A 12951-nucleotide genomic window follows, 5' to 3' on the forward strand; every position below is an offset into this window, starting at 1 on the left:
CATACTTTGGAAAACCCACATTAAATAGAGATATGTTTGTTCACCATTAATTGAAAGTGTTTGAAAGTTTCTTAAAACCATCTAGTTGCAGCTGCAGCAGCTCATCCTTGCCTTTTGATCATGGGGGCATTAAAATATCCAAACTGACTGTTGTATTATTGGACTGCACAGCTGAGGTCTTTTGTGTTTTCTGACAGATGAAATTCCTCACTAGGTGTGGACTCTTATTTTCTGAAACTATGTGTTCCCATGTTTTTATACTCTGACACAAGAAAGAGTGGTCTGATAGTAGAAATGTAGCTGGTTTCCTGGAGACATCTATGCAGTAATAGCAGCCTCAGTCCCACTCCCTGTGAAGCGCTCCCAAGATCTTAAACTCCACATCTGAATTTGGGTTCTAATTTCCATTTGTTAGCCTCAAACGAGTTTGTAATCAGCATTGAAATACCTAATGATAATCTTATGGATCTGACAGAGTGATAAATGCAAAGCAGTACTCACTGATCCATTTTAAAGAACATTGTTATTTTGAAATTGTTTACAAATTGTCAAGGACTGAGTTAAGGTTGTGTAAGGTGTCTAGTATTTGCATCTTATACTCTGTGTTGTCAACAGTGGGTAGAACCACATGGTGCTTTTCTCAAGAGTTGTGGCTTCGTGGCATGACTTGCAGGCTGAAAACTTCCTCACTATTCACAAAATCAACCAATTGCGTTCAGTCTCAGTGTTTTTCTACAGCTTCACTCTCACAGATCTTCTCATAAGTGAAGACATCAGGATGCTGTTACTAACGAGCCGCAATGCAGATAATGAAGCACGCATAAAGAAGACGTCGTTTCTGTGTAATTTGCTTTAAAAAAATCTTTTTTAATTTTAATGCGGTAGTACTATTTTTATCATTCTGTTATCTGAGAGCGATAATGGCACGGCAAACAAGCAGACTGGATGAGAAAAAAATCTGCTGTTCGATCTGTTTGGATCTCCTGAAGGATCCGGTCACTATTCCCTGTGGACACAGCTACTGTATGAAGTGTATTAAAAGCTACTGGGATGAAGAGGATCAGAAGAACATCCAGAGTTGCCCTCAGTGCAGACAGACCTTCATACCGAGGCCTGCTTTGAAGAAAAACACTGTCTTGGCAGAGTTAGTGGAGGAGCTGCAGAAGACTGAACTCCAAGCTTCACCTGCCGATCATGGCTATGCTGGACCTAAAGATGTGGCCTGTGATGTCTGCACTGGGAGGAAACTGAAAGCCATCAAGTCCTGTCTGCAGTGTCTGGTCTCTTACTGTGAGCAGCACCTCCAGCCTCACTATGAATCTACTGCCTTTGAGAAACACAAGCTGGTGGACACATCAAAGAGGCTTAAGAAAATCATCTGTTCTCAACACAGTGAGGTGATGAAGATATTTTGCCGCACTGATCAGCAGTGTATCTGTTATTTGTGCTCCATGGATGAACATAAAGGCCACGACACAGTTTCAGCTACAGCAGAAAGGAATAAAAAGCGGAGAGAACTTGGGGTGAGTCGAAAGAAAATCCAAGAGAGAATCCAGGACAAAGAAAAAGACATAAAGGTGCTTCAGGAGGAGGTGGAAGCCATCACTCAGTCTGCTGATAAAGCAGTGAGGGACAGTGAGAAGATCTTTAATGATGTAAAACAGCAGATCAGATCTCGACAGAAAGCTGAAGTGTGTCGTGCAAGAGAGCTTCAGGACAGAATAGAGAATGAGATCACTGTGCTGAAGAGGAAAGATGCTGAGCTGGGGCAGCTCTTTCATACACAGGATCACACCCACTTTCTCCAGACGTACACCTCACTGTCACATGTGCATGAATCTGTTGGATCACTCGACATTAAAACATGTACTTTGCAGTACTTTGAGGATGTGATGGCAGCTGTGTCAGAGTTCAAACGTAAACTACAGGAAATCCGTTTTGGCACCGCAGTCTCACAGTTAGAGGGGGAAGTGGATGCAGTAATGTCTCCACCTGAACCCAAAACCAGAGCTGAGTTCCTCGGACTATCACAAGAACTAACGCTGGATTTTAACACAGCAAACACAAGTCTCTTATTTGAAGGGGACAAAAAAGTCAAATGTATGAGTAAAAAATTTTTATATAGTCATCACTCAGACAGATTCATCAACAGACATCAAGTCCTGAGCAGAGAGAGTCTGACTGGATGTTGTTACTGGGAGGTGGTGTGGAGTGGAGGAGCACTTTCAGTGGCAGTTTCATACAAGAATATCAGCAGAACAGGAGATGAAAGTCTGTTTGGGAACAATGACAGTTCTTGGGCACTGGAGTGTTTCAAAAATGGTTATGAACTGAGGCATAACAAAATCAGAACTGTCATTTCAGGCCCTCAGTCACCCAGAATAGGAGTATACGTGGATCACAGAGCGGGTATGCTGTCGTTTTACAGTGTCTCAAAGACCATGTCTCTCCTGCACAGAGTCCAGACCACATTCACTCAGCCGCTCTACGCTGGATTTTGGCTTTATGTTGGATCGTGTGTTGAGCTGTGTGAGCTCAAGTAGTCTAGAAAAAGAGGTCAGGCAAAATATATCCATTTCCTATTAATGCAGTCTGATATACCATTATTTCTTTCCTCATCTTTTACTTTTAACAAAGGAGAAATGAATGACAGTTGAACTTGTTGTTGGTTGCTAGAAGTTACATTGCAAAAGCCTGTAAAAGCACCAATTGTGAATTGGGAAGTTAAAATTTTGGACATGAAGCTAATGGGATCTTACCATTGTCATGTTCTTAGGAAATTAAAGATGATAAGTTTTTGTCATTTTAATTTATTTTCTTTTTCTATCTGTTTTATGTTGGGATTTTTTTTTTCTCTAGGACTGGGCATTGCAAAATAGCATAGATTATAAGTGCAGTGATGTAGCATGGGTCTGTGTTACTTGCTATAAAAATGAACAAAAACAAATAAAAAAAGTAATTAAAAATCTTTAACTGGAGGTGAGAAGACAGTGTGTCACAGCTTCCCCATTTAAGCAAAAACAAAAATTGCCTAAAATTGATTACCTCAGTAAGTGTGTGTGATATAGATGACTTCAGATGTTGAGGACGAACTCAATTGCATAAGTCACCTGGACTGTTAAGGACAGCATAAGTGCAGGCCAGTGGGAGAGTGGGGACAATTGGATCGTCCTGGGTCATTTGAAGCAGCGTTTTGAGCTTTCTTGTATTTTATTGTAATTTTGTATTATGGTTTGTGTTTAGGTTCATTACTTGGTCAGGAATTTATTCTGCATTTTGAATTGTCTAGTTTCCCCCATTTTCCCCCCTGTGTCTTTGTCCTGCCCTCTCTAGGGTGGCTGCAGCTCAGGAGGTAGAGCAGGTCACCTACTGATCGGAAGGTTAGTGGTTCCATCCATGGCTCCTCTAGTCTGCATATCAAGTATCCTTGGGCAAGATACTAACCCCAAGTTGCTCTCCAATGCATTCATTGGAGTATGAAAGTAGTTAGGAAGCACTAAGTATAGAAAGAAAGAGAATGTGGCATGATGTATAGAGTGCTCTGAGTACTCCGGGAGAGTAGAAAAGCACTATATAAGAAACAGTCCATTTACTCTCTTTGGGTTTGTGTGTGCGTCTTGATTTCCTTTTCTGTTCCCATGTTCCCCCTCCTTGGGTTCATTCCAGTCCTCTCCTGTCTGTCATGTTTATCCATGTTTCTGCAACTCCCCTGTCTCTTGTCCCCTCTCACTCCTTCTCTCTCGTGTCCCCTCTCGCTCCCTCTCCCTACCTGTTCCCTTGTTGCTCTCCTTGTGTTTCATCTCGTCTCCCCGTTTGCATCCCTGTTTATCCCTGGTGTGGTGTCATGGTCTTAGGTCTGCGTCTCTGTGCTTCCTGTTTTATTTTGACAGTCAAGTGTCCTGTGTTCAGTGTGTTCAGTTTTTCTTCCTCCTGTTATGTCATTATGTTTATTCACCCCAGCTGTGCTACCCGTGTGTTTCCTCTTCCCTCTTCATCCCTCTGTGTATTTATGAGGTCACCGTGTTTGTTGTCCGTTCGTCTGTTAACCTTTCCTGCATCTCCATGTTTCATGTACTCAATTTTTCCAGTTCAGGTTTTATGTTAGTTTCTCCCCTGGTTATTTCCTTTGTTTGCCTTGTGTTTTTGTTCTTAGCCACAATAAAGGCTCGTTTTTCATTAAAGTTCAGTTCTGCCTCGTTCGTCTGCATTAGGGTCCTCACACCACAACCTCCACGCGATCTTGACAATAATGATGCTCCAGGAAGAAATAAGGCAACTGTGCATGATATGAGTTCACCCTTACAGAGTATTTTGCAGGGAAGAATGTTTAAAAAAGACAAACTGAAGCACTCATAGCAAGCAAAACTTGCTACTGACCATACAGTAAGTACCAATGCCAAGTCAATGGCTCTAGGGTTAGGGATGATAGTTGGGACTTGGTTTACGCTCAGCCTATTTTGCAACGAGTTGAAAAATAAAAATTCCTATTTTAGATGTCTCTAAAAGAAAACCCAGTACTCTCCAAACCGTGGACCGGTCTTGTAGTCTCAGATTTTGGTTGATGCCCCATCTGTTTCCTGTTGTCCATGAGTCCTCAGTGTCTATAAAGTTTTTTGAGTACTTAGCTGCTTTGATTCTTGATACTTACTTTTGGATTTTTGGCTCTTTCATACAGAGGCTTGCTTATTAATTTTTGGTTTGCTTGCATGTGCAATTAGTTTCTGTAAAAAAAAAAAAGAAAAAGAAAAAAGAAGAAGAAGCCTATTCCAGTTTGTCATGGCCTGATAAATTTCACAAAAATTAAAAAGTTAATGACAAAGGTAATGTAAAAAGCTCCCATAAAAGCATAATGCTTCTTACATAAAAGATCAAAATACAGTGGAACCCTGGCTTATGAATACCCCATTTAACGAAAAATTCAAGTTATGAAGGCACTTAACGGCAATATTTCTGCCTGTGGTACGGCAAAATGCCCACATAACGAAATCCGCTGGCTGAGCCCAGAATGCCTTCCGAATCATGTGATAACCCCTTGGGTTTCGTACTTGCGTTTCGCTGTTCCACATGAAAGACTGTCAAGAGATGTATTCTAAAGACACTTCTTCAGCTGAGAGTCAGAGAGTAGAAACACACACACACGCTGCAGTTTTTACTTGCAAGGGCAGTCACAGAGCGCTCACACGAGAGTGGGGGCCCTGTGTTGTGCGCTCTAATTTTGCTCTTGTCTTTATTTATAGACAAGGGTAATACAATAGTGAATACGTCTGTTCATAGACAGAGGAATGTTGGTGCGTATGTAGGTGTATGTGTGTGTGTGAGATTCTGAAGGAAGCGGCCCCTTCACACTGAAATGATCTGAAGCTAACTGTGTGCATTTAGCCACAGTTAGCTTCAGAGAGACAGAGAGGTGATCTGATATCTGGAGATTTTTATCCTCAAAATGTGTGTGATGTATGTTAAATGTTAAGTTTTGAACCTCCAAGCTTTTAAAATCCTACTGATATTTAAAAAATAATTACTTTGTCTTAGAAGAGTGTAATTAACATAAAGTAATTTAAATAATGTTCTTACTATTTTAGAAAATTAAACTAGTTCACATAACTGTCTTTGAGAGGTGAAACGACGCAGCATGGAATTCGCATGGACCCTGTGGACACAGCTACTGTATGAATTGTATGAAAGGAGAAAGGACTGAAACGGCAAAAAGAGGTCAACTCAAGTCGTGAAAAAACTCAGGAGAGAATCAAGAACAGAGAAGGAGATGTGATGGTGCTTCTGCAGGAGGTGGAGGCCATTAATCAGTCTGCTGATAAAGCTGTGAGGGACACTGGGAGGACACTTCAACAACTATTCCTTCTCATCAAGAAAAGCATTTCTGATATCCAGCAACAGATCAGATCCCAACAGAAAACTGAGATAGATGAATACTTTACATCTATCTCAAGCCCTCCATCTTACAGAATTGGAGTGTAACTGGATCACAGAGCAGGTATTCTGTCCTTCTACAGCATCTCTAAAACCATGACTCTCCTCCATTCACTCAGCCGCTCTATGCCGGATTCAGGACTAATCACTTCTTAGGTGAAGGCTCTTCTGCTGTGTTCTGTGACCTTGAGAAATCAGAAGCTGCTATGGAATGAACTGGAATTCTTCTGCTTTCAGTTTTTAATTACTCGCCATTGTTGCTTCTCTAGCGGTCTGCATGGGCTGACTTGTGATGATGCTGTTTCTGTTTTCTGTCGATGCCATTTTCTTTATAATCCTTATACTTTCTTCTTAATCTTACCTTACTGGGGCAATAACCTAGTTTTACTTGAGTTTTATTTCACTATTCTAAATCTGGTTGGTTTATTCTAATGAATTGGTTCTAACATCATTATTATCATCACAGTCAGATATTGATTTTTCTTACTTTTACATTTTCCTTGTGCAGTTTTCAGTTAATCTGTTTAATAAATAGATGCAATGCTGCTTTCACTGCATGGACCTGTGTGGATCTAAGTGTAAAACTAGGTGTCGCAGATAGTTGTTTATTTCATTTATTTTCATTTTTAACAATGCAAATGATTTCAAAAATATTACAATGATATAATGTTCATCAAATCATATGTTCACTAAATAAATGTATATTTCAATATATTTAACCATATTTTAAACATATTTAGTACATGAAAAGTCTGTTGTTCTTCCAGTGTTGTAAATAATTGAAAATTCTGAAAAACAAGCTTGCTGTAATTGCTGTAGCTCAATTATAACTAGCTTGTCTATACCATGTCAATAATTGGTAAAGTCACTTTTCTAATAACAAATGCGTTACCAAAATAACTGTTTTTCAAACATATCTCTTGGGGACAGTGAAAGTGAAGGCGATGGGGCACGTTCTGTGGCCTAGCTGGAGGCCAGCAACAAAGCAGGAGACTGACAGTGCTGACAACAAGGAAGGAGACCCTCTATAGAGTGGCATCGTATCGGAATCAGAATCACAATACTTTATTAACCGTTATGAAAGTATGTGGTTACAGTTCAATTCTATTTTAATTTTTACAGTGCCAAATCACAACAACAGTCGCCTCAAGGTGCTTTATATAGTAAGGTAGACCCTACAATAATACATATGTTGCTCCAAGACAATAAGAACAGTAACAGACTGTACTAAATTAAATACAAACGATTACAGTTACAAAATATAAGGAACAGCTCTAATATATACAGTCTATGCAACTGTGGCGTCTTTGGCAAAGGAACAAAGCATGACGTCTTGCAGTGCACTGGGACCCTCTGCAGACTCAGACTCATCATGAACAGTTTGCGCTGCGGTCCCATTCCTCCCCAAAAGTAACAGTTCTGTTGCAACAAGAACAAAAACTCTCCATCCACATATTTGAGAGAAAGCAATTAAAACAAACTAACACTCTACCCACACCACCTATTCACACAATCAAACTCTCACAAGAAATCTGTCACGGTCCCCGTGTCTCTCTGGTTGGCCCACGCTGGCTACAGGTTTTGTTGTTGTTAGTTTTAGTTTTTTGTCTCTCCTCCTCCTCTCTGCCTGGGTGGAGCTCATTACGGGCTCTCACTCTTGGCCCACGCACCCCTGTGGATGGTATCCACCTGCGGCTGATCTGGCTGATTTCCCCAGCTGCTATTTAAGGCAGTGGCACAGAGCAGCTCACCGCTGGAACGTTGAACTACCTGAGTTCGTGCTCGCGGCTTATTCAAAGAAGTTTTGTCTGTTTTTTCCTGTTGTGGAACTAACCGTGAACTCCTTGTCTGTAGATTCTGGACCGAATCACCGGACCTGTCCAAGTGGGGCAGTGTGTGGAGTGTTGGAGCGAGTGCGGCTGAAGAGGAGTGCGTGTGTGCGGAGGAGCGGTGGCGGTGACTGAGTGGAAAAGGAAGCGTGTGTGTGGAGATTTCCCCCCCCCCCCCCCCCCCTTCTCTCCCCGGAGCCCTGGACCCCCTCCCAACTCACTGTACATATATTTTGCACTAAGGTGATCCCTGTTGTAAATAAATCCCCTTTTGTTTCCTTGACAAGAACTGTCTGCGCGTGGGTCCGTTCAGTAGCCATGACAGAACGTTCCAGCCAGAATATGGACCCAGCAGACCTAGACCCAGTCCAGTGAGCCCTTGCGTCACAGGAGACGGTGCTGGTCCGCCACGAGGCTATGTTCTCACACCTGCTAGGCCAGATAGCGTCCCTCACCCAGGCAGTGGCTCGGCTTACAACCGCTGGAAGGAACGCCCTCGGCGGCTCACCCCGCCCCGCAAGGCGCCGAAGCCCAAGCTGTGGAGCCGGCTGCAGCTGAAGTAACAGCCCCCTCTGCTCTGGAGCCAGGCACCATAGGCCTCCGTCTACCCGCCCCTGAGCCCTTCTCTGGTGAGCTGACCAAATGTGCAGGATTTTTGACGCAATGCTCTTTGGTTTTCCGCCAACAGAGACGTTTGTTTGAAGACGATGGAGCAAGAATCGCATTCTTTGTACAGCTGTTACGTGACCACGCGCTGCTGTGGGCACAGGCAGCGCTTAAAGCCAATCCAGACATAACCTATGCTGTTTTTCTCTCGAAATTTAAAAATGTTTTTGAGAAGGGATCCGGCGCCGAAGCAGCAGCTCATCGGTTGCTGAACCTGAAGCAGGGGAAGCGGAGTATGGCAGACTACTCCATCGACTTCCAGATTCTGGCTGAGGAGACCGGCTGGGGTGAGGATGCATTATGTGGTACCCTGCTAAATAACCTTTGTGAGGAGTTAAAAGATGAATTAGCCATGCGGGAATTGCCCTCCTCGCTAGATGCTTTAATGAGTTTGTGTGTGAAAGTGGACGGCCGCCTGCGTGCACGACGGAGTTCCCGGCTCCACCCCTTTCATGAGCCTTCGGGGCAGCCCAAGACGGTGCCCGGAGGAGCCCAGGCAGAGCTCCGTGAGCGAAGGGAGGAGCCGGACCAGGAGGAACCCATGCAGTTGGGGCACTCCCGGGTTAGCGCCACTGAGCGCCATCGCCGTTTGGTTTCGGGTGAGTGCTTGTTTTGTGGCAAGACAGGCCATTTTGTGGCAACCTGCCCGTTGCGATCAAAAGGGCACGCCCGCCAGTAAAGGCAGGAATACTGGTGGGCGGGCTCTCTCAAGATTCTCCTCCACGTCTTCTGCTGCCAGCCAAGATAACCAAGCAAACCATGACACACTCTCTCTCCGCTTTAATAGACTCAGGCGCTGAACAAAACTTCATTGACTCACACCTCGCCAAACGCTTGAACTTGGTCTCCGACCCGTTGCCACACCCCCTTCGTGTTTCTGCTTTGTCGGGGCAGCGCCTACCAGACATCACTCACGTTACAGAGCCGGTTACCCTCACGTTATCTGGCAATCATTCTGAGACGATCAGCCTTTTTGTGTTTCAGGCTCCGCACACCCCCCTGGTTTTGGGCCACCCCTGGTTGCAGCAACACAATCCGCGCATAAATTGGCAGAGGGGGTGCGTGTCTGGGTGGGGGGAGGAGTGTCATATGAACTGTCTTAGATCAGCCCCTCCCCTCGCTTCTGCTGTCGAACCGCCCCCTGCTTTGGAACCACCGGACCTCTCCTCTGTGCCGCCAGTTTATCATGACTTGGCCGAGGTGTTTTGCAAGGACAGGGCGAGGTCGTTACCCCCCCACCGGCCGTACGACTGCGCGATTGAATTGCTTCCTGGGGCTCCGTTACCCACGAGCCGCTTGTACAGCATCTCGCGGCCTGAGCGGGAAGCAATGGAGACGTACATCTCAGAATCCTTGGCCGCTGGCATAATACGCCCTTCATCGTCCCCGGTAGGGGCTGGGTTTTTCTTTGTTGAGAAGAAGGACAAATCGCTACGTCCTTGCATTGATTACCGGGGGCTGAACAAAATTACAGTCAGGAATAAATATCCGCTCCCGCTTCTCTCATCTGCATTCGAACTCCTTCACGGGGCCACAATGTTCAGCAAACTGGACCTCCGAAATGCATATCACCTGGTCAGACTCCGAGACGGCAATGAGTGGAAAACCGCTTTTAACACACACCTCGGTCATTTCGAGTACCTGGTGATGCCATTCGGGCTAACCAACGCCCCAGCCATCTTCCAAGCGTTGGTTAACGACGTGCTCCGTGATTTCCTAGATCGGTTCGTTTTCGTCTATCTGGACGACATTCTGATTTTCTCTAAGACTGAAACCGAACATGTGACCCATGTAAAACAGGTCCTGCAGCGGCTGCTGGAGAACAGACTTTTTGTAAAGGGGGAGAAATGTGAATTCCACGTTCAAACAGTGTCGTTCCTGGGTTACATAATTGACCAGGGTAACCTTAAACCGGATCCGGCCAAGATCAAAGCTGTTGTGGAATGGCCGGAACCGACCGATCGCCGTCAGCTACAGCAGTTCCTCGGCTTTGCGAACTTTTATCGCCGTTTCATTAGGGACTTCAGTAAAATCGCTCTGCCTTTGACCCGCTTAACCTCTCCTAAGTTCTCTTTTCAGTGGGATCAGGCGGCCCAAAAGGCCTTCGCACAGCTCAAGGACCGATTCACCACCGCACCCATCCTGGCTCAGCCCGACTTGCGACTCCAATTCGTTGTGGAGGTGGATGCCTCCGACTCGGGGGTCGGCGCGGTGCTCTCACAACAGCGAGAGGGTAAGCTACGGCCCTGTGCCTTCTTCTCTCGCCGCCTCTCCCCAGCCGAACGCAACTATGACGTGGGAGACCGGGAGCTCTTGGCTATAAAACTGGCCTTGGAGGAATGGAGGCACTGGTTGGAGGGCACGGCTCAGCCATTCATTGTATGGACGGACCACAAAAACCTGGCTTACCTGCAAACAGCAAAACGTCTCAACGCTCGACAGGCCAGGTGGGCTCTCTTTTTCACCCGTTTCAACTTTTCAATCTCTTACAGACCGGGCTCACGGAATGTGAAGCCAGATGCCCTATCACGGCAGTTCTCGGTGCCTGAGGAGAGGCAGGACCCTGAGCCCATCCTGCCAGCGACTTGTGCCGTGGGTACAATAACATGGGAAATCGAGTCGGCCATTCGTGAGGCTCAGCGGGCTGAACCGGATCCAGGAGGAGGACCAGCGGGGCGGCTCTTTGTTCCATCGGCCACTCGGTCTCAGGTACTGCATTGGGCTCACACTGCCCGCTTCACATGTCACCCAGGAGTACACAGAATGATCACCTTCCTTCAGCGCTACTTCTGGTGGCCCACATTATCACGAGACGTTCGGGAGTACGTCTCTGCCTGTTCAACCTGCGCCTGCAACAAGCTGGGACATCAACCTCCGGCCGGCTTGCTGCTACCTTTACCCACACCGTCTCGGCCGTGGTCCCATATCGCGGTGGATTTTGTTACCGGCCTCCCACAGTCGGCAGGTAACACCACCATAATGACTATTGTTGACCGCTTTTCAAAGGCTGCGCATTTTGTTGCACTCCCCAAGCTCCCGACGGCCCTGGAGACGGCTCGGCATCTCACGCATCATGTGTTCCGCCTCCATGGCATCCCGGAGGACGTGGTCTCGGATCGTGGGCCGCAATTCACCTCTCGTGTGTGGAAGGAGTTCTGCTCGGCGCTAGGAGCCAAGGTCAGTCTCTCCTCTGGTTACCACCCACAGAGCAACGGACAAACCGAGCGCACAAACCAGGAGCTGGAGACCGCTCTGCGCTGCATAGTTGCTGCCAACCAAACCATCTGGAGCGACCAACTGCCCTGGGTGGAATATGCCCACAACAGCCTGACGTCTTCAGCTACAGGGCAATCTCCGTTTGAGGCCTCCCTGGGGTATCAGCCTCCTCTGTTCCCCGCTCTGGAAGGTGAGCACTTTGTCCCTTCGGTCCAGTTTCACCTTCGTAGGTGTCGCCGGGTTTGGAGGGCCACCCGTGCGGCCTTGCTGCGCACGAAAGAACGCAACAAACGTCTGGCCGACCGGCGCCGCACTCACGCTCCTGAGTACACCGTCGGTCAAAAGGTTTGGTTGTCCACGCGCTTCGTTCCTGTTCATGCCGAATCGAAGAAGCTCACCTCAACCTTCGTCGGGCCTTTTGAAATAGCTGCTTTGATAAACCCTGTTTCTGTTCGCCTTAAGTTGCCGCGCAACATGAAGATCCACAATGTCTTCCATGTGTCGCAGATTAAGCCGTGTCTCTCCAGTCCGTTGTGCCCTCCTTCCAGGCCCCCTCCGCCCGCTCGGGTCGTTGGTGGCCTCCCTGCCTACACGATCTCCCGCATCATGGACTCTCGCCGGCGCGGGAGGGGTCTTCAATATCTGGTGGACTGGGAGGGTTATGGCCTTGAGGAACGTTGCTGGGTTCCCCGCTCCGCTGTGTTGGATCCCGGGATGGTTGCCGACTTTCATCGCCTTCATCCGGATAAGCCTGGTGGGTCGCCGGGAGGCTCCCGTTGAGGGGGGGTACTGTCACGGTCCCCGTGTCTCTCTGGTTGGCCCACGCTGGCTACAGGTTTTGTTGTTGTTAGTTTTAGTTTTTTGTCTCTCCTCCTCCTCTCTGCCTGGGTGGAGCTCATTACGGGCTCTCACTCTTGGCCCACGCACCCCTGTGGATGGTATCCACCTGCGGCTGATCTGGCTGATTTCCCCAGCTGCTATTTAAGGCAGTGGCACAGAGCAGCTCACCGCTGGAACGTTGAACTACCTGAGTTCGTGCTCGCGGCTTATTCAAAGAAGTTTTGTCTGTTTTTCCTGTTGTGGAACTAACCGTGAACTCCTTGTCTGTAGATTCTGGACCGAATCACCGGACCTGTCCAAGTGGGGCAGTGTGTGGAGTGTTGGAGCGAGTGCGGCTGAAGAGGAGTGCGTGTGTGCGGAGGAGCGGTGGCGGTGACTGAGTGGAAAAGGAAGCGTGTGTGTGGAGATTCCCCCCCCCCCCCCCCCCCCCCTTCTCTCCCCGGAGCCCTGGACCCCCTCCCAACTCACTGTACAT

General features: G+C 47.1%; 1 protein-coding gene across 1 annotated transcript; it reads left to right on the plus strand.

Moving 5' to 3' along the window:
- Nucleotides 1-201: 201 nt before the first annotated feature.
- Nucleotides 202-7453, plus strand: LOC120714193 (E3 ubiquitin/ISG15 ligase TRIM25-like). Its single transcript, XM_040000285.1, has one exon. It carries the CDS (start codon nt 921-923, stop codon nt 2541-2543), a length of 1623 nt encoding a protein of 540 aa, XP_039856219.1. The 5' UTR covers nt 202-920; the 3' UTR covers nt 2544-7453.
- Nucleotides 7454-12951: the final 5498 nt, after the last annotated feature.

This window comes from Simochromis diagramma, unplaced genomic scaffold (assembly GCF_900408965.1).
Source record: "Simochromis diagramma unplaced genomic scaffold, fSimDia1.1 OVJJ01000596.1, whole genome shotgun sequence".
NCBI lineage: Eukaryota > Metazoa > Chordata > Actinopteri > Cichliformes > Cichlidae > Simochromis > Simochromis diagramma.

Bases quoted from the DNA above. Each gene is read 5' to 3' on its own strand.
- LOC120714193 (XM_040000285.1), top strand. From the start codon at position 921: ATGGCACGGCAAACAAGCAGACTGGATGAGAAAAAAATCTGCTGTTCG.